This window comes from Bombus vancouverensis, chromosome 3 (assembly GCF_051014615.1).
Source record: "Bombus vancouverensis nearcticus chromosome 3, iyBomVanc1_principal, whole genome shotgun sequence".
Lineage (NCBI taxonomy): Eukaryota > Metazoa > Arthropoda > Insecta > Hymenoptera > Apidae > Bombus > Bombus vancouverensis.
Window position 1 is genome coordinate 20,755,808 of NC_134913.1, and position 22,152 is coordinate 20,777,959.

Below are 22,152 nucleotides of genomic sequence, written 5' to 3' on the forward strand. Positions count from 1 at the left end.
CGAAACGATGCAACACGGAGAACGTATACGTGACTAAACAACGACCACGGAGACGCACGACTACAGTGGCGAGTTACGATGCGACCGGAGCTGCTCGAGTTGCAACGTCACAACGAATTAACAGGTAAGAACGAACGACCAGGAATTTTACCACGTTTCTCAGCGAGTCGCAAAATCGTGAAAGTATTCCATAACTTACGTAAATTAGAATCGTAGATCGAACGACTTTGCAAGCTTCGAACGGAACGGAGAATTACGGGCAATCGTTATTCCGATTTCAGCAAGAACGATCGTAACGAGAAAAGCTGCGACGAAAACGTCTAATAGCTTCGAAGAAAGCGCGTTTACTGAAATTCGAAGAATGGTTGGCTAACGCGTGGCGAACAGACGTGGGAAAGGAGTGAAATTCGAAAGGGAGAGAGACACGAGTGGTGTGAAAGCGACGTGGCAACGGGTACCGGGCGGAGTAGCCTCGAGACAGAAATTAAAATTTTCTGTCTGGTTTGCACGAACCGAACTTGGAAATGCGATTCTCGCATCCCCTTGCCACTTTCGTATCGTCGAAAGACCTTCGATATCACGTCCGTAAATCGATACCTGGATTAGATCCGTCTGGAAGAAGACTCCGGTCTTCTATGATTCACGATTCTCCGCTGAATCGTCAGCGCGGCAACGGTTCGCGCAATGATCTTTTTCCCTCCATCTGCCTTCCAATCGTTCATTCGCGACGATAGGAAATTAAACCGATATAGCGGTGCAATCGTTTTCCAGAAATTACACTTTGATAAATTTAACTCTCGGCCAAGGGATTTGTCCGTTCTTTATTATTTTTAGTTTAATCCTGGTTTATCCTACGACTTTTGTATAGTTTTTATGCAGCGTGATAACGCGATACGAATTATTAACACCGATTGCCAGATTGGAATCTGGTAAAGTTACGAATTAACGCGGTTGCTACGCAAGCACGTAACTTTTGACGGTGAAAGTAGCATTTCGAAAGAATTCATTTGCAAAATAATACAGATTATTATCGCAAAAGATAATGCGCAAATATACGCTTAACGCGTGATGAGACTACGTTTAATCGAACAAAGTGAAAATGAAATTCACCCATATAAAGATACGAGTACAATACAGTCGTAACGAAGCGACTCGCACATTAAGAGAGATCGCTTTCCATATTTAAAAGTACAGCGAGTACTATGTAAAACGTACGCGAAGCGAAATGAAAATAATATTAAGATTATTCGAAAGCTGTATTATTTTCGTTTTTTAAACTCCCTCTTATTTCTTGATACGAAATAAAAGGAATTCGAATAAAATACACGAACGCCAACGACACGAGAAGAAAGAGATCTTCGTATCGTATTCCGAATTTAAACTTCTTTTTAGCAGTTTATAAGACAAGTTAGTCTACGAGCTTATCGAAACTAGAGATAACTTTTACCGTACTACGTCCACTCGATACAAAGTTAACGAACCAAGACGTAAATTACGATAAAAGTTACGACGAGCTCGTCTGGGATCATAGCGTAAAGGCACGTCTTTAATTAGCAACGAAATCGCCATCTACGCGGCGGAAAATGACTTTCCACGAAAGTCACGCGATACCTTTGACGCATTAGAAAGCATCGTGTGGCCGTAGAACGTGGAATGTAGAAGAGGCGACGTTTTACGGACAGGAGTAAAAGAGGTTAAGTAGTCTTTCGGTGGAAATTGATTTGCTTGCGCAAGAAGAGAGGACCGTAGGTGAACAATACGGTATCACCTTGCACGGTCAACGATCCGACGAATGGAACGCCTTATACGATCGACCATGATCTTCTACTCCACCTTGTAGGGGGTGTGTGACCATTAATGGTCGTTCGTGCGCTTCTCGGCACATACATACATAAGCGTGCGCGAGTTACGTACGAATCGTGTCCGTGGTGTTGATACTGGCTTCGACCTTCGATTCCCTACTAAAATCGATCAAATAAATTTATCCTCTATCTTTGTTGCATTTTTATCGAAATACGGATCGATGATTGTATATTGAAAACATTTTAACGATATCTCTAGTACGTACGAGATACGTGTATCTGTTCAAAATATCCGTACGAAATGTCATTTAATCAAAAATGTAATCGTTTTATTATATAGTACAACGTAGGATAGATATTTTATCGATAAGTAGAATTTATTTATCGATATATATATATAATGGGATCCGAGCGCGATCAGCCCCTCGTGATGAGTTCCGGTAATCGAGATTATTATTTCCGAGTACTGCTGTTTGAAAAATGATACCAAGCCAGAGAGTCGATCAAAGGGCGTCGTGCGTAAAGAAGCCATACTAATTGACCGAGCGTCGGTAATAGCGGAAAAATACGTTTCGATGTACCGACCGTAGCGATAACTAACGGTAACGTTATTTTCTGTACTCTTGCAACTGCGACTGTAGTTAAACTTGTAGTTTTCTATATGCGTATGTACGTAAGTCGTTCGATTCAACTTCGTATTTTTATTAAACTGCAGGAAATTGCAATTATATAATTTCGCGTTTATTATTCGCGTTAACGCTAATAATTTTGTTATCCCTTATAATACAGTACAATCCTCTACATAATACTGGCTATCGTTACTCAAATTGCTACAGTTTCTAAAGAACTACTACTTTTTTATGAGACGCGACAAAAAAAAGATCGATCGATTGATTTTTGAATCGTGAAATAACTCGTATAAGATACTTCAATGACGTTTAATTTTCTATTCTACGTATGATTTCGTTCGGTCATTCGACGTACGTTAATTCCTACAAATTTTAGTACGGAGATAAGTAAAACCGCGCAAATATCGCGTGTTCCACCGATAAATCACATTCTCTCGTTTTAATCGCAACAACGAGCTGTCATTTTTTACGACTTTACTCGTTCAGCTTTTTCGTTCAACAAGCCGCTTGCAGACAGTTTGACGTCGTCTAACTCTAGTTAACCAGAACCGAATCGTCCTCTGTATACGTACTTTTCACTCAGCGATACCTATTTTCTCCGACTAAAGAGATAATCCCAATTTTCGACCTTCTCGTAAAACTTTCATTCGTATTGCTCTTCGTTCCCATCAACGGAGGACTGTCGGCGAACGACGCTGGTACGACATTTATAATCTCATCAACGCGAGAATTCTAGCCAGTCAGAATGAAAAAAAAAAGCATTAGTCATGAGAAAAAGAAATCTTATTTAAAATCTCGCCGCGAATAATTAAACTTTTACGGCGTGCTACCTGGAAACGGTACGAAAGCAAAAAATCGTGTTTCGGCTACCAGTTCGCTCTTTAAAACTCAATTTCCAGGTAGACGATATTCGGATATACGGTGACAGCCGAAGAGCAGCGTAGAATTGGAATAGCGTTTTTGGTATAAATAGTCTTACGTAACAAATAAATTCGATACTCGTTCGTATAAATAATTATCTCGAATACCGGACGCATTATTTGAGAGATATTTTCCTGAGTGAACGATCGAACGATACGTAAAAGTCATTGACAGCAATGAATTTTTAGACGCTCTACGTAATAGGATAAAAAAGTGTTGCGAAGAAAAACGAACGAAGCGAAAGGAAGGAACACTGGAATTCGTTAAACAAGAAACAAGAGACGAAGACATTCAGGGCGGAGACGTTCGTGTCAGCCTTTTCAATCCAATTAGCTTAATTGTTCGTGTAATTAGTTAATCCTGTTGTTCGGTTCGCGCCTACGGCATTCCAGCGTTCGCAACCTTGCGGTTAATTTCTTTCTGCCAAGGCAACGCGCACCTAACAATACCTATTAATAAGATGATCGTCGGCACGAATCGTGCGTCGAGTTATTGTTTCGCGACGCACGTTTTGCATAGGGTTTGTACAAGAAAATATCTTCGAAGGTTTATTCAAGGTTGTGGTTGTCGGGTATGTAATTAAATGCGGTTAAAAGAAGAAAATTCTTCCCCGCCTCCCCAAAAAAAGGATATTTCTTCGACTTTGCTCGAAAATAAGCGATTAATTTGGCGACTACGATCCGAGGGACGCTTCGCAACGCTATCAATCGTACACAAAGCGCAATTTCTTTCCAGTTAGTTCGTATGGCCTATTGTACGCGTTAAATTACCGTCACCTTGCTCAACGAGCCTTATTGTTCTTCGACTCGATCGTCGAGTCTCTATCCCCTTGGCGTAGGTTTTCCGGCGCTTTTCGAGAGTCCAAATAAGCACAGTGACGACGAAACGCCGCTGACAACGAGGCGATAACGGTTTCGATCTTACGAAACAACGACGCGACCATCTAACGTCCAACGCGTTACACTCGCGACGACAGAGCCGAAGCAGTTACACGAATATAACAACGGTGGCTGCTAACGCTTTCAAAGTATATTTATAGATACTTGTCAATTTTAGTCAAGCGTCGGCCAACTTTCGAATTTTCAGCGTTTCTCGACGCCGAAGGATCGTCGAGATTTGTATTAACCGCCGAGCAAGAAAAACGTAATTATCGATCGTTCTCCTTATATAGCTAAGAACGATCGCGCTGCACCATTCCGCGTTAAACGGAATATTTTTACCGGATTAAACGCGTCCAGTGTTTTAACGGCCGCTCTGAAAGTCTAACGTTTGATAAACTTACGGTAGGTCGTGAGTTTATCGAACTCGATTTAACAAAATTGAAATATATCGTTCAGCTTCGACTCGCTCACGACTCGCTTACGACTCACCTCGTCTTTTCCGAGAATCATGTCGACTACTCTTAGGTATGGACTTTCCTTTAGACTCACCTGAAAAAGAAAACAAGATACGTATAAGTTAACGACGTTCATCAACGAACGATGACTCGGAGGAAGCGGAATACGATGGGTTCGGTTACACGGGACCGTTCCTCGCGTGGCTTTTTCACGGTGCGACGCACCACGTTAATGGACACAACCCGAACAGATTCACGCTGCACGCTCCAATTCTCGCAGCGTTTCGCGACGCTGCAGCGGCGGCCAGAGTTCCTCGCGAACGCCAGGACACTCGTCGCGTCCACATTTTTGTCTAACTGTACTCAACGGGGAAGCAACCGGATTAATTGCGACCTGATTAAGCGCACTGCGTGAGATCCGTTCTGATAATCTCTTCCCGGTGCGCCAACCAATGCAACATGAGAAACTTCGCACGTGCAGTCGATCCGTTTTAATAGCAAGGATTTTCAGAGTATCAAAGTTTCTCGGATATTCGTCCATACGATATAAAACTCGCCAACTCAATTTCTCTTTTCCATTGCTATTCGATGTCTCACTCTCTAAACTTGCCACGGAGATACGCTATTTATTCGTTTCTTCGACGTTGCGATCTAATCGAATATAAGAATTATTTATAATTGTAAATTTAACGTGTTTTTATAATAGAAGATACGAAAGTTAACTCAGAATCAACTTCTAAGCAAAGAAGATTTTGCAAACGGCGAGTCACGGGGTTAGCAGCAATGAAACGTAAAAATCATATCGATTTATCCATTCTCAGTTACGTATGTACTTTCTCTCTGACCAGCTCGCAGCAAATCACGCATAGGTACTGCTACGCGAGATTTAATTTTCGTTTCAACCCCGTTCTATCGCAATAGTATTCGTGACAGAGATACCGGAGTTGCGATATTACAACTGCGGTTATAATACCCAAGATTCGTCGAGAACCGAGAAAGTGTAAAATCTGATATGGCAACATCGTACGAATGCTCGGGAAAACGCTTGATCGTTCGGATACGATACTTTGCTTTTCCGAAAGTCTCCTTTGAAATCGGATCGATCGTTGCAATGAAAAAATAACACGGCTCGTTAAATTCCGTTGCGTCGCAATATCAAGCTGAGAAAATATTTTTCGTCTCGATATTATACTCGATATTAGACTCGAATGCATTGTATTTGATTTCGTGGCTGTTCGTATCGAAACTGTTGTTAATAATACCGTTCCAATTTTATATTCACGGAAATACTATGGTAAACGGAAGAATAGCGAAAAGAGAAGAAAGAAGAGATGGAATCGGCGGAAAGCAGCACCATGCCTAAATCAGTCGAAGATCTGATTTAATAAAACGAATCTGAACAACTTTTTCTCACGATTATCTTCACTACGCGCGAATCGACTCGTCTAAAATTACCTACTTTTATTTTGTTCGCGATCACTGCGCAGTTTGATAATCGAACAGAGAAATTATCGACGAGAACGCTGGAACATTTCACAGTTAATTCGCAGAATGGGAAATTCGATCAAGACTTGGCGATTTGATCGGATTAATTCCCTTTAATAAGCAGACGTGCGACGAGTAACGCTCTTTCGAATCGAAAGCTTCGCAACATACGTGTTCGTATGCATCTCGGTTTACAGGGGAAACTACATTTTCGTGACAAACTTTGCACCAAGTTCGTTCCTAATTAGGGAAATTATCGAAATGTCGCTCGTTATATGCTATACATCCTTTCAGGATAAGGAATTAATATTCTTATGTCTCTTCCCTAAGGACTAACGATAACAAGGATCTATAAATTCAAGCGAAGCGTCCATTTAGACGAGATTTACGATCGCAGCTCGTCAATTACGCTCCATCCTTTGGAGACTTCCGATTATTAGTTATGATTGATCACACGTCCAATTAATTTCCTCTGCGTGATAAAAGAAATCGTACATGCGAAAACCGCTTTCCCGAACTTTCAGGAAGACTTTTGTCAGTCGGCCCGCAGGGACGATTTTTAATTGAAACCTCGACTCGACCGGTAAGAATTTAATTAACCTCTTAGCTCTAACCAATTAGAATCTTCACCCTCTTTTAGTCAATTACGGCGCAGTCTTTGACTACCAAACAAAAACAAAAAGAAGTATACAGAACAACAAGAACGAGCTTTTTTCTTCGTAGGATATTCTATATTACATTTTTCCATTTCTTATCGTAAGTCCGACGTATCGTAAGTTTTAACGATGCCAACTTCTTTGACTAAAAATAACCAACGATAGGCGAATTGCTCGCGTTGAAAGCGCTTTCCACGTAATAAAACACACGTAAAATTCGAGGCGATCGAATCTGGTCGTAAAATGATTCGTACTTGATATTTCACGACACGTCGAAGAAGGTGTCTGATCCAGTGAAATTCGTTTCAGCGGAAGCGAATCGCAAAGAAATTATTCGCGCAGCCTATCATGGAATTTTAAGCCGCGTTCGTTCGACCGTCTTTTCGCTCCGATCTGACCGGAGCAATCGTGTTATTATCGAACGATTGTACGGACGTGCCTTGCATAGGATATCTACTACAACGGGAAGCGAAGCACGTGTTTCGAATTGCTCGTGAAAGCCAGAGATTCGCGTCGAAATGTCAAGGAACTGTATCGAGGAATTTATACGCGTTGGCGAAAATTCATGTACACTCTCATTTCTCTATTTCTTTCGATGTAAAGCGAATAATACCACGTACAATATCACGTTCATTTTAATTCAATTAGTTAATGTAACATCGTTACATCGAATTATTAAGGTCACGTTATGGCCACCGAGATGAAATCGGTGAAGCAGTCTTGCCAGCAATTAAAGTTTCTTTGATAAAATATCACCGCTTGCTATTACCGCTTGCTATTAAAAATCGAGGTTAAGACAACCATGCTTCGAACTGTGACAGTGTTCGTGTTGAATAATATAACTCTGTTAAACAATTACGTTTTACTAAACACCAGCATTCCAGCAACTGATAGTTAACGTTAAGGAGATACAACGACATAACGAATAAATTCCACCGTAGCGTTAGACGATGTGCGACAACCTAACGAGGGAAGTATAATAACGAAAAAAGTATCTAACGTGAAAATTCCGTTCCTCTAACCGATCGGCACCTACTACCACAACGAGTAATCTTAGTTTCGATCGTGTACATACTAGGATTCATACTAGAGACAGATGCTTCTGAATTTCCGGGTAGAAATATGCAGGCAGAAACGGAGAAACGGGCAACGGTGGATACGGGAGGAGTGGAATAGAATCGATTCAATTAGCGTTATTATTGCGTGAAACGGAGGACAGCTGATAAAAAGTCCGAGCGTCGAGGATAATTCGATGTCGACGTTTGTCCTGTCTTAATTCCCCTCGAGAATGGAAACGAATTTCTAGGGCTTTCTACCCAACGGTTTACCTCGTTTCCTCTTCTCTCCTTCAGACTCTCTTTTCCTTTCTCTTCTCCCTTACCTTCCCTGTCTCTTGTCTCGTTTCTCAGCAGCGGAGCAGGTACAATACGGTCCTACCTGTTCACGGTCAGCTAGTAAAGCGATGGTATAATTAGAAGACAAGAGGCGCGCTCGAAAGGAGAAGCAAAAGGACCTGGCCAGTCAATGAATCGATTAAATTGCTCTGCGAGAGATTCTATCGCCGTAATATTCGTACTTTGTGCCACAAGTGCCTCTTTCGATGCTTCGGACTTCAGACGCGCTTCGACCTGGCATGTTTACCATCCTTTCCTCGTCTTCTTCTCTCCAGCTTCTCTTAGCTCTTCGTAGCACGATGCGCTAAAAGATATTTCAGGAGTGGAAACGCGGCGGTCTTTTTTTTTTCGAATAAAGTGGAATTTTTCCGAGAAATCGATGGCGTGACTTTTTGTAGAGACAGTAGTAGAAATAAATAAATATTTTGTCGTTTATGCGAAGTTGAAAGGAATAGGAAAGATTCGAGCGTAAACGATATCGATTATAAACGCAGAGCACGAATGAAATTCGTATTTTTACCAAACGTCGCGACAGACGAAACGTCGCGGAATAAAAACACGAAAGAACGAGAAGAGCGATAAATCGGTAAAAATTTCAGCCGACTGATGATAATTTTATTCGCGAGCCATTATATGTAATATTACGTTTTTCGGGTGAAAATAATCCGAAAGATTTCGCACTGTCATTTTTTGAAATACTCGGTCTGCTTTCCTACCGTGTTCGACGGTTAGGTTTATATTTAACAATACCTGGCTCCTACGTTCGTGTCAACGAGCAACAGCCACTGAGAAATCGAAATCCTTGCTCCATTGTTTTTCCATTAATTCGCGCTACAACGCGATTTCGACTATTCACGATTCGCGTTCACAGGCCCGTAAACAATATCGTGGAAACATTTGCAGAGACACAGCTCGATAAAACTCTCGACAAGTATCGGAATTTGCGCTCGAAATTGCTCCAAACTCGGTAGAAGGTTTTACACTATATCGGAACGCGTTTAATTTAAATCGCGTCCTGCGTCTGACATCCGTAATTGGTAACGAATCGTACGAATGCATTAAGCGATAATTAAGTTACTTAGCAAGGAAAAAGATATCCAAGAATCGCAATTGCAATTAAAGATCGAAGCAGCGACAAGCACAGGATACGGTCGAGTCGACGGGACGATTAATAAATCGGGAACAACGGATAAATCTTGCTGAGAAACGAAAGAACGTAGGTTAAGAAACTCGAAGCAACATTTTGCTTACTTTCATAAGGAAAGTAGGTATAAGAAATCACCTATCTCTCGACTACTTTCCGTATATAAATTTCGTATCACAAAATTGTTTCTACAACGCATATAGATATTTTATCGCGCGATCCGCCTGTAATTTCCTCCATCAAGCTATATTATCTAGGGAAAAAGCGTGGACTAGATAGGAGCATAGAAAAAAAGAAGATAGGATAGAACGTACGCTTGTAACAATTTCCAATATCCTGTGGCACGTATCGGATTCTCATATTGCTGACGCACTCTGGTTACCAGTTAGCCAGCAACTGTGCAAGCAGACTCGACCTTGAGCAATTATTAGATCATCCACGAATAAATCTAGCGGATCGAAGAAGCCTCAAATCCGCTATTCCAGACACGGTCGCATCGCTTTCCGCTTGCTTCTCGTCCTTTGTTACATCTTCCACGAAGACGACGAAATCACTGTATCTCGTTGCGTTTCGAACAACATTCTTCTAACGTGTTTTATTAACGCACTCGAGCAATCGCCTGCGATTCTTATCTTTATTCGAGATATCTTTCCTCCTCTTCTGTTTACAAGCGGTAAGAAATGACCTCGTGCTTCGAACTTTCAACGTCGATTTTTTGAAATTTCGATATCCTCCGAAATCCACGACGCACGATTTTCCTGTCCAGTAACTTACAAGTTGTAATCGCGAGCCTAACTTTTATCCGAACGTCGTAAACCACGAGAGAATGAAACGGCCACTTTATTCACGGTTCGATAAACCGTTTATCCAAACTCCGTGAAAGCGTACAATTGATTCGTAGCGATCGACGCTAAACTCGTCGATCCTAGCGAAGATCGTTGGACACGCGAACAGCTATCCCTCGAGCACAGAGCGATCGGTTCGTACAGCCTAGGCAATTTCGCGACACTCGTGCACGCGACGAATCGATGATTCAACGACCAATTAACCATCGATAAATCCGCCACGGATCAAGAAAATTCTCGTCGGTCACAACTCGAAACTCGATAAATCTTCACGATCGTTTTCGTTTCATTAGCGTTAAGATCATGGCTTCGACGTTTCACGATGTTTTACAGCATATCGTCACCGACGTTAGCGATACTTAATATCGTTTTTTGCAGGATTCTGTCCGAAAAACGAGTTCGATTTGAAATTGATTGAACGCAGCGAGTATAGTTCTTTCACTGTTTCGTCACAAATGTCAACTACGCGTGTACGTATCTACTCGTATTAAGAATACAGAAGATCCGCTGTGTCGATTCCATGGACCTTATTTAGAGAGTACAAAGGCTGTAAGAGTACTCGACGAGTGGAATCGACCAAAGTCTCCTTTGCATACGCATTACGCATACGGATCCATTCATGTCGAGAGACGAAGTCGTAAGCGTGGGAGGAAATAACGGATGTCTTCTCAATGACGATTATCGTTCTTCTTCGGTGAAAAGATAATCAACGACACATCTAGACACACGGTATCGATTCACGAGCAGCCTCTCAGTTGGACAGTGAACATGATACAGTCGGCAATGAACTGACGCAAGTGGAGGCCGCGTATGAAAGTAAATATTAACGCTGCCTCCTTCGGTTACGCTCGTGAGCCACACCGGAGATCTCGTAAATACACCTTACTTGGCTGCATCCAAAGTACACACGCACATATTCGCAGACTGGATCAATTCGGGTTCTTACATATCGTCGTATTTTTAACAAATAGGACACTCGTTCGACGAATTTAAAAGGAGCAACACGTTCGACTAGATTTAGCCGTGCTAAATCGCTGTCAAACTTCTATCAAATTTATCTCTCTATGGCGTCGTAAGTCGTCGTAAATCATCTTACTACGCGGCGAGTATCCAAATACTGCGTTCTTCGAATCTTCTACACCCAAGATCGTCTCTTTTTCGATTTCACCACGTTATATTAGTTAACGTCCGTCGCTATTTATGCTACATTTTCAGATGCTTTTATGGCATTTCTCGCGACACGGTGAGATGGTCGAAGCGGCAAACGCACCGAGTATGTATTTTGGGAGCTACGTAGATACTTTTAAAGCGCGTTTCTCGCTCGAGAATTTGTGGGCGTCAGACGTTCTGGTTACCGTATCGTATATTCGCGTGAATTATTTGAGGGGCATAAATATCGGTGTCTTTTTATTCTTTCTGAATGAAACTGCCGGCGAACGAGTTTTATTCCGCCGGATACACGAGCAACACGTTGAGAAATTTCTTTCTTATATTACAAGGTTAGAAAGAGTCTCGTTGTAGCGACATAGATGCGATCTGTTTTCGACCGTAAATTCGTTAAATGTAACGATCTGATCCGACGAATCTGATCAGAAATTTAAAATACATTTATGTTTGAGCTTACGTGTCACATACGCTTTTATACAGGTATGTTGACTGTATTACGGTTATATTACGTTACAAAAATGTCAAAGAAATTAGAAACTTTAAAAACGTTAAAAAGCATACATTCTCGGGTCCTGAAATTTCTCTGAAGAATACGTACGCACATAGCTGTTAGCATCCGTTAAGCAATCGTCTGCTATGTAGGTAGCAGGTATCCATCAAATTCTTTTCCCTACAAGACCGAATATTCGAGTAACGCGAAACGTTTACAGATCGTTGTCGTTCGACGAGGAATTTCCATCTGGAAACGCATCTGTGCCAACCGTATCAATCGCAACTCGTTCTCCTTTTTCCCACGAGAGGTTTTCTTTTATGGGAAAGTAGAAGTGCAGTTTTAACGAGCGTAGGCTCGTAACATTGCATACGCGAGTCACCTACGTCCTGTGTAGATCTTGCGTGTCCTTATCCTACGTACGATGTAGCGAAATCGTTCAATCTCTGTCGTCGTGACAAGCGTCGTGACAAGCGTCGTGACAAAAATCAACAATAAACCGTTGGCAATGATTTATGACGTTAATCGCAGTGGAGGAAAAAAGAAAAGAAAAAAAAGAAATTTAATTGCACTACCAAGAAACGATATTAGAAGGTGATATTTAATTAGGCGGTAGCTAATTAGGAGGAAATACTCAAACGCAAATAATTGCAATTTCAATCGCGAAGAAAATCCATAAACATAATTTGAACGAACATATTAGGTCGATTACAGTTTATTCTCTTGGTTTGTACTCGATAGATCGTTCGAAAACTTCGGATTCCTCTGTAATTTAATCGTCGTACTTATTTGAATTTTTCGAATTTTTGCGATATCTCTGCCCTATTTCTCTTTCTCTTTGCCTCTTACAATTTACGTAACTCTCTTCTTTCTCCGTCCAACTATTATACAGTATTTTACATCGTATTTCACGCAGTTGTAACCTCGCTTCTACGCTTTCGTTCAGGCCTGTAATTGGTAATCTACCTGATTCAAGGTCGTCGTGGTCAGCTCCACGAAGGCAGGAGTGAAAACTGCGCGACAATCTTCGACCACCGGGCGACGCGCCCTCCGTCGAAACGTTGTGCATCTTCAAGGCCAATTTCTCGAGAGTTCGGAACCCCCTCTAACGAAGCTCCTGCGGCCGCTTCCGTCAAGTAGGTCCGAGGTAAACCGAGTGCCGCGGCATTTTTTTGCGAGTTGCCCGCGACGATGCTCGCGCCAACGAGTACCGGGTTAATTAACGACTAATTAACGGGTAACTACGCGCGATCCTGCCTTGGCACAGGTGCGTGGGCGTGGCGGTAGGTCGCGGCCAATCTCCTCTCGTCTCCTTCCTCGCTCTAGTTCACACCTGCAAAGAAAATCAAATTCGTCGAGCGACGTTGATCGACGCACGCTCGAGGAACGTTCTCCAAAATAGCGACACGAAACCCGAGATCCGGGAAAACCGAACTTTACTTCTACGAAACTGGAAGTTCTTTCCATTTTTATTCTGCGTGTCTTTCGCCTCTCTTTATTCCTAACGTAGAATTTAATGTCGAACGTGAATGTAACTTTTTCGTTCTTCTTTCAACACGAACATTTGAACGTGAACATTGAATAATTTCCTATTGAAATTAATTCATACAAATTCATTGTCAAATACGTATAATTACAAATTACGACCATATGGATCTGAGTGTGCGCTGTCTGCTTTGTGTCGCGATATAACTACTATTATAGAGTGGACGTTGTTTTTTTACGTAATACACACACCTGCCTTTGCAGATTTTTTCCGAAGGTTGCGTTTAACAATAACGACGCTTCGTCTTTTTATACCTCCGAGCTTTTCCAGTACGACAAAGATACATATGTATATAAATATCCATTAAAAATATGTCTTCAACGTAATAAGTTAAAAAAAAAAAAAACGATAAGTGGGTCGCATTAAAGAATAACATGTGATACACGCTAAACGATAAAAGCTGGAATCGTCGGTAAGACGAACTAGTAAGTAGAAGTAATTTACCTTCCAATAGATTACTATCGAACGTTTCGTTCGATTCCGTCAAAAATGTTCGACCCTTCTTTCCCGTCGAATATGAAAATCTTTTGTATCTACGATTCAACAATTTCACATTTAACAAATAACCTTCGACATGCTGGATCGAAATTCGCTTTACGAATACCCGAAACCGCAAAAATGAAAAATATCTCGATACGTTAGAAACCTATCGAAAATCATCGAGTTGAAAATTTATTTTCAATGCATCGCGACCGATTAGATCGGGTTTCTAAGACATCGGTGAAAAGTTCGAGCTCGTCGTGTTCAACCGATCGAACAAAAACAAATATGGCAACAATTGCGTAACGCGTTGGTCGAATTAGACCAAACCGTTAATAAACGATCCATCACTCACCGTTACGTAAACCTCTCATCCTGCACGCTCCAGCTCTTTATCGTTTATTGTTCGTCGTTTGTTCCAACGTGCACACTCTTCCCCGTGATTTCGTCCAACATTAATCAACGTTGAAAAACGCCTCTACATTTTCATTAAAGATTATTACCGTGGCTTTGTACGATTTACACGATGGTCGTGTACGGCGAATGAAAAGCGCAACCCTCTGTGAGATTTTTCCTTTGTAGGCATACATATATGGGACGTGCTAGCCACCGAAGGAGAATCTCGGAGGAGACCAACGGCAAATAAATCTTCGGAGACTAGTTGGTTAGGATTTGCGGGATATCTTGCAGAAACGGATTGCACAACGAAGCTGCAAGGCGATTCGCACGATCGTGATGAATGGAGGAAGGGACGAGTAAAGTGTGATGTTACAACTCTTGTTATCCACCGGAGTATTTCTTTTCCTTTCGGCAAATATAGTTTATTCGTCGTCGAAGACGATCTTCGAGATCGTTCTTGATCCGGTAAAGCCTTTATCTCTATTAAAAATGTTTTCCAACTTGGAGAAGAACACGCTTCTATAGAACTTGCTTCGGCGAGTCAAGAAATTACGCGTTAACGCTAACTCGGGGAATTTGTTGAAAAGGGATTTCTCATTCTTAAGTTCAGCGTCTTGTTGCATCCTTTTTCACGCCCCTGTGAAATTAATTTAATTTTAACGCTTAAAGATCGAGAGTATCAGCCACGACGTTTTCAAATTCCCTCGCAAGAATGATAATTTTAAAGCACGAAAAGGCACCGCAAAGGAGCCAATGACGACTCACTTATGCAAGAAGGGAACCGCTTTTATGTGGCATCGTGCTCTCGCAATTATTGTATTTTGCAAGGATTAATCCAACAAGCGTGCGCGTGCGTACACACGATTGCGATTTGCTAAACGTATAATTTATGCTTCGCTTGCCAGCGTGTGGGCTCTTTGCTTATGCACGCGCTGCAGCTCGTAGGTGTGCGTGGGCGTGGTGCACTTTTTAAATAGGCCGCCAGGCTAGCTCGTAATTAAAGACCGAAAGGCAGAGAGATAAGTTTCGATTTCAGCTCTCGAGGCATCGTTGCCGCCGCGATGCGGATGGTTATTCGATTCGTCGTTGCTAGAATAACAATCTTATTTTAAACAGAAATAAGTTCTCGCAGAGTTTCGAATACGCTCCTTCGACTAATATTTCAGGCATTCCTTTACAATTTTCAGCTCTATTATTAGCTTTAAAATATTTGAACTTGCGTTTAAGGAACCGGATTCGAACTATTGTTATCGATGGAAATAACTCCATTTGTTTTCACTGTCTGCTTTACAACCTTTAAATACAGAAAAATACCACTCGCCACGGTTTCTCGACATTTCTATACGTATGCACGTCGTTTACATAAGGCCATAAATTTGTTGCAGTCAAATAATAAATTTATTTCCGATAATTTCGTGGAAACACAAGTAGAAACAGGGTTCTCTCGCTCTTAAGCCTCGTTAGAACTTGGACGATCTTTCTTTCGAGCGGAAGCAAAGTTTGGCGTAACTTTCCAAGTACATAGACCAATTGAAAATGCCAGAAACGAAGCAAAATTTCCAAATTTTCCTTCAACGAAAACACAGTCTCGCTACCTCTCGCGTTCAAAATGTCTCTCGTAATCGTCGTTCGTTATTCGATACACGCGAAATTTTCAACCTTTCTCGGGGACACATTCGGGTCTCGACTGGACGAATCCGAAGGTAAAGCACGGAAGATCTCGATCGAGAATGACTCGGAGAACGCGCTACAGAAATGATATCCCCACGAACCACCTGTTGCTCGTAAACTTCAATTTCCATTTCCATGAAGCGACCGCGCAGCATGGCGCAACGGAAAGGCGCAAGAGATACGAATGCTGTTCGCTAGCATCGGTGCTCGTTAATTTCTTCTTCTAACTAATTAACGATCCGAATAATTTACGGTAAATGAAATATTAATTAGATCTCGGATCGCAGAGATCCGCTGGATATGTTTGTGGGAAGAAACGCGACTGAAATAACATATTCTTACAAATTTCGCACGCACGATACGTATAGAAATAATCGTGTATTAACTCACCATCGATCGCGAACCCGGTATAAACGTTCCATCTCCAATTACGTATCGTTCGTAACTTCGTGGCTCGGCTCGCTTATCCTAACGCACGTTTAGACACAGATTCGTAGTTACATGGTATTTTTCTTACGTATCCGCTATTTCAGCCTATCCACCGCATTGTACGAGATTCGATCACGAGTCGAGCAATAATACGCCATCTACGTCCCATTGGAAGATACGTTCGTTACAATACACACGCCATTAACCCGTCGTAAATCTTACGCGCCTCAGGAACTGTTATTATATTTACCCAGCGAGCTTTTCGCCGTTTCCTCGACGTTCGAAAACTGGTTCGTTAATCATTCGGCGGGGAAACAAGAGCGCGGATCGTTAAGGCCGCTCATCGCAACAGGGCAATTACATTGAGCCGGCGTTCGAGCAAGATTTACGATATCGGATCGGTATCGGATATTAACGACGCTACGTGAACTCGCAGGTTTCGTTCCATTCGCGTCGTGTCGCTTGAAAATAGAGATCAATGTCCATCGCGAAGGATAACCGACAGAAAGTACATAGTAGAATTTGAAATTGCGTCTTTGCCCGTGATCGACGGATCGTCGATGGATGAATCTTCGGGACAGAAGGAACAAACAATGGAGATAAATTTTCTGGAACTAATTAACGCGGCATGGCGTGACGTTCGTTAGTTTCGGGCAATTCGGAGCGGATCGATGAGAGCTAATTGCGAACATTACGAGCTCCTCTTTTACGGCGTCTGCTGCTGTAGTTAATTTTCTCCCTGTTGCTGGTTGCTTCTTTAGAGCTTTAAATAGTGGCAGGAAAGATGTCGATAGAGGACAGTGTGCGGACGATGTCGGCTCTTCGTAACGCGAAAAACCCGTAAAAGATCTTAACGATGTTACTTCGTAGTGATAAACCGTGCCATATTTGCAACGATATCGTCGATATCGTTTAATTATTTCTTTGTAAGAAGATATTTTGAAAGAAATATTTGTAAGAAAAGAATAGAAATTTCTTATAGAGAAGCAGAAACAAGCAGACGAATCTGGGTATGCGTTCGATGAATATTCATCGGAACGTCGAAAAGGATTACGGAATTTGTGCTGTCATTAAAGGTATTTGAAAAAAAGCATTGACCTTGCAAGTTTTATCCGTCGCAAAATCCATGGAATCGCGAGCGGAAACATGATTTCACGATCGCGAAAACTGGTGTTTCTCGTCGAACGACTGTGAATAACGAGCTAGTCGATTTTATCCTTGCGCGTGTCCACGACCCACAATTTTATCGTTTACAGTAGGCGCTTCTCTATTAGCCTTCGCACGAGATGTCGTAAATTTTCAGTCGCAATTTTGTCATTTTACCATTAAAGAGGCCCTAATGAATATTAACGACGACGTATAAATAACATAACACTGTTCTTAATTTCAAACTTCTTCCCGTGACCATTATTTTGCTGTTTTTCCATTTCTCGAATATCTTCCTCCAATACGGCGAAACGTTAATGAGCCCGACAAAACAAAGAAGAATTTCATACGAGTAATTGGCAATTAACATATCAACTCGATTATCCGGACAGCATTTTATAATACGTCAAGATCCACTTTGCACCATTTTTTTGCAAATTTTATTACGAAATGAAAATTCTTGTCTGTACAGGTTTATGAAATTCGAAAATAAGATAATTATTTTTGATAGCATGCGCGTAGAAAGAAAGTAGAGTGCCTTGTCTTTTACCTTAATTATACATTAAGTAATCGACTAATAAACGGAGAAAAATTATGCATAAACTGTATTACAAAAATATATCGTATCTGTGTTCGATCGAACGAAGAATTCGCAACTATTTGATGGCACGTGGGTGCGAAAGACGAAGTTGGTAGTCAGAGAGAAATTATCCGCAGTTACGGCAAAGATGGTCCTTCTCGAGAAATTTACAAATGGAATAGTTTAATTTCGGCTTAAGTCTTCCGTCGAGGGAGAGTCACACGCGGTCTGGTGAATTTCGAGTTCAAAGGCCGGATTTGAGATTCTGTCGAGGATTAAAGGTTGGCCTGGCCACGGACGACTATTCGCGTCGACGTTTCGTAAAAGATATAGCGGTGCTTAAAATAGAGGAGGATCCGAGACGCTGGTTCAAGTAGCTTTTAACGATGAACCAAAGCTGAGAAATCGTCGGCATCGTTGGATGATCGAAGACGGAAACAGAAGAAGCGACTTCTCGTGTCGCTACACTTACGAATAATTCGGGTATATCTCTTACGTTTCTTTTGTTTCTAGCAATTTTATTTTTAGCTCGACACCAAAAATAACCATTATCTTTTGTATTTTTACGAAAAGGATCGATTCTTTAAATATTTTAGTTAAACAACAACTAAACTTTTGAAACATACGAGGTAGCTATATAGTTTAGACGAAGTACTCCTTCTTCTTCCACTTCTCGCAATTTCCTCTTGTTATTATACGCAGCTTGGTTCCGCGTACAAAATCAGACCACCTACTTACATATGTAAGTACATACCGTGCGCAACGGACAAGAATCACCGTCGCTTTCGCAATTACGCGAAACACCGTGCTACTCGTTTCGCGAGACAGACATCAAGGATGAAACACCGACGAGGAAGAAAGACTCCAGACAACTATTTCGATTTCCATTCTTTCCCTGTCCGACTAAATAGAATCAAACGAATCGCTATTCTTCTTCTCGAGGAATCATTAACTCGCGTTACTGGAGCGGTCTCCCGACTTTCTTTATCCCCAGCCGTGAAAACGGAACGCGTAATCATTTTTTCTATTACACCGGCGACACTTCCGGTGAAAGCACGTCCCGATTCGCGCGTAAGCTCGTAAAGTTGATTTATCGAGACTGACGTGAACCTATCGCGGGGTACGCAGAGCTTTTCGCCCTTGCTGCCTGGAATTACGATCCGCGATTTATGCTCTCTGAAAACGTGGTCGAATATTCGACAGATTTACGAGTGAAACCAGTCTTCGCGCGAAAAGCTTGAAAATATTCGCCGTCTTGCTCGAATCACTCGCCGAACGTTTTCTAAACGACCGTGTTGAGGATTTTTGATGATTTTTTTTTCAATAGAAGCTAACCGATCGTTGAGAAAATAGATGCCCGTAATTTTTAATTTGCACTATATTTGAAATTTCAATTTTTTATTTTTTGTCTTTTATGCGAGTTTCTTCGGATATTTAGTAATTTCGTACTCGTCAAATATTATTCGAAAAACATCTAATGCAGGTTACTACTCCGAGTGTTGCGAATTCTCGACTAAAGAGCAACCGGTCAGGTCAAACCGATCGGTCGGCGATATCGCCTACCTCGAATGACTTAACGCTCAAGGAGAAGGAGGTTTAATAGATCGAGCGTTAGGGTAATCTAGCACCGTATTTGCAGTTGTTGTATAAAAGTAAAGTGTGATGTTATGAACACGGCGGAGGTAGGATCTTGTTGGGGGTGAAGTATTTCACCCGCGCGGTACGATGTCCGATGATAAACTGTCCTCCTACGTTGCTGATTCTTCCTACCAGCCGTTGGGTTTCGTCTGTCCATCGTGCGCTTCCGGCTGGTCCTTTCCCGAGATTTTTTACCTGACCTCGGAGTCATTAGATTTAGAAGAAGGGAAAGGGGCCTGTCCGTGCCATAAACGGACGACCATTCAAAATTCCGAACACCGAGTTTTTATCGAAGCAAAAGATTTTTCGACGGCCGTTTCTTCGGTACAATTTGCTGCTGTTCGAACAGATGATAAACTATAAAAGCATATATTATTCCTTTCGTGTATCCGATTCTAATATTCGAAAAATTCTAATATTCCGATACAACGTACTTGTAATAACGTACCTATTTAATCTAATAATATAATATAATATAACGTAACATAATGTAATAATGTATTTAATCATCGGTCAGTTCGAGTCAGTTCGACTGAACGATTATCACAAACCAACGATATTCTCTTTTGTTCTGCAGAGAGCAAACCTCGAATTCAATTGCAAACAATATGCTGTGTATTAATTCCAATTATTATTACTACGCGTGTATCGGAAATCAATTACAGCGCGGAAACATTGTTTCCTGGCAAGAATGGAGCCGTTCGGACGCGCGAAAATGCGCTTCATCTTCGGCATGGACCGCACAAGCGCAGGTGTGCGATTGCATAACAATCGTGCATGCATTATGTAACGTTAGAGACGCCGAAACAATCGGTGGAAAGTACCGGCAACAAAGGGACGTGCACACAGTGTATACGCGCCGCGATTAAGCGGCCGCCCGGTTGGCGCGAGATTCGTGTAATGAAATTAACGCAGTTGGATAACGTTTTCTCGGAACATTGCTTTTACTCCACCTCAAAGCACCGTTTCGCAATATTCGAACCAGGGAAGATATTTAGAAACGTTGTTAAGACCATTACGATCCTTTCGCCATTCTACTGCGAATGTTTCGACGTTTTTCGCGCGAAATACGTTTCAACGAGCATCCAGTGGAATTTAAAAAGTTCACTCGGCTACAGAATTAACTTTCGTTTGTCTCTTGCGTTAATTTCACCTATTGTTGGAAATGTAAGAAAGCGATATTATGCCCTTCGCGTTACTCCTTTTGGAAACGATGCGATGCAATTCCTCCGTTTCTAACATTAATTACAACGATGCGGGGTACGCTGCATTTCCGTCTCGCAAATAATTCGCATCAAGTGCTTATAATTTCATACCGTATACTCGTGTATTATAATCTTCGACCATACAGTTATTACATTGTAAAGCCAGATGCTTCTGTACTCGCTAACATCATGCATGTATTTAATATGATATTTTTTAAATATCAAATATACAAAATATACAATTTTTTCCTAAGCAAATTTAATCACGATCTTAGCCATAGTTACAACAGGTTCCCACGTAGCAGTTCATTCTACATATTTACTTATACAACATTGCTATCCAGTTACACATGAACTGTTCGCCGAGCTCTTCCTCCACACGCGAACCATTGAATTCAACTGTAATCTCCACTTTCGAAGAATTTAATACTCGACCCTGTTCATTACGCCGCATCGCGAGCTAATTAGTAGCTCAGCGAATGTCGATTAACTCGATTAGCATTCCTGATTGTCCGAGCATGGCCTTCCCGGCTTTATACACTTGCGATTTCGTGCCACCTCGTTTACCCGCGCCATTCGTCTCCTCTCGAGATCTCATTCTTTGTTTATCTACTCTATTTGCAAACGCGTTTTCGTGGTGTTTCGAACAGTAAACGGTAAATAATTTGAGCGGGAAACGTGTCTTGGTTAATACCACGTACAAGTAGCAAGCAGTCGCGATATTTATTCCGTTACGCCGTTTTGATTACAAGTGCCGTGAGCGGAGATTACGTCCACGGGTTTCTACGCGAAACGAAATTCCAGTCTGTCTTTCCATACGATACAATTGGCTTTTGCATCTCACACGTACATTCTTCTTTTAGTTTCGTTACATTCTTACGATAGCCATATTTCTTATAGCGAGAGGTAATAGATACAACTGCCATAAAGGATAATCCAATTATATTTATATATACGCATAGATAACTTTAAATGTCAATTTTCATTAAACGACTTCAGATACATTGGATTGTACAGCGATAACAAAGAAATGATTTTTAAACAAGGGAACGAGAAAACAGAAATTAAAAGAACGAAAAGATTTTTAATTCGTTAGTTCGAGAACTTAAAAAACAACGCAGCAGATTAAATGGCAATTAAAATACGCATAATAATGTCCGAGAGAATCGGAGTAAATTTTCAGTTTTAA

At 41.4% G+C, this 22,152-nt stretch overlaps 1 protein-coding gene across 11 annotated transcripts in view; it reads right to left on the reverse strand.

Moving 5' to 3' along the window:
- Positions 1 to 22,152, reverse strand: part of raskol (Ras GTPase-activating protein raskol) — a 255,886-nt gene that overhangs the window by 84,301 nt on the left and 149,433 nt on the right. The window contains exons 1-2 of one of the 11 annotated variants that reach the window (XM_033328346.2): positions 9,682 to 9,999; positions 4,723 to 4,782 (exon numbers count right to left, since the gene is read on the reverse strand). The exons of 9 other annotated variants lie outside the window; for them this stretch is intronic. In XM_033328346.2, coding sequence (XP_033184237.2) covers positions 4,723 to 4,782; positions 9,682 to 9,727 — 106 coding nt within the window. In that variant the 5' untranslated portion in view covers positions 9,728 to 9,999. Of the gene's footprint in view, positions 1 to 4,722; positions 4,783 to 9,681; positions 10,000 to 12,835; positions 13,203 to 22,152 lie in introns of those variants that run through there. One more of the 11 variants, XM_033328347.2, reaches the window with a different exon arrangement.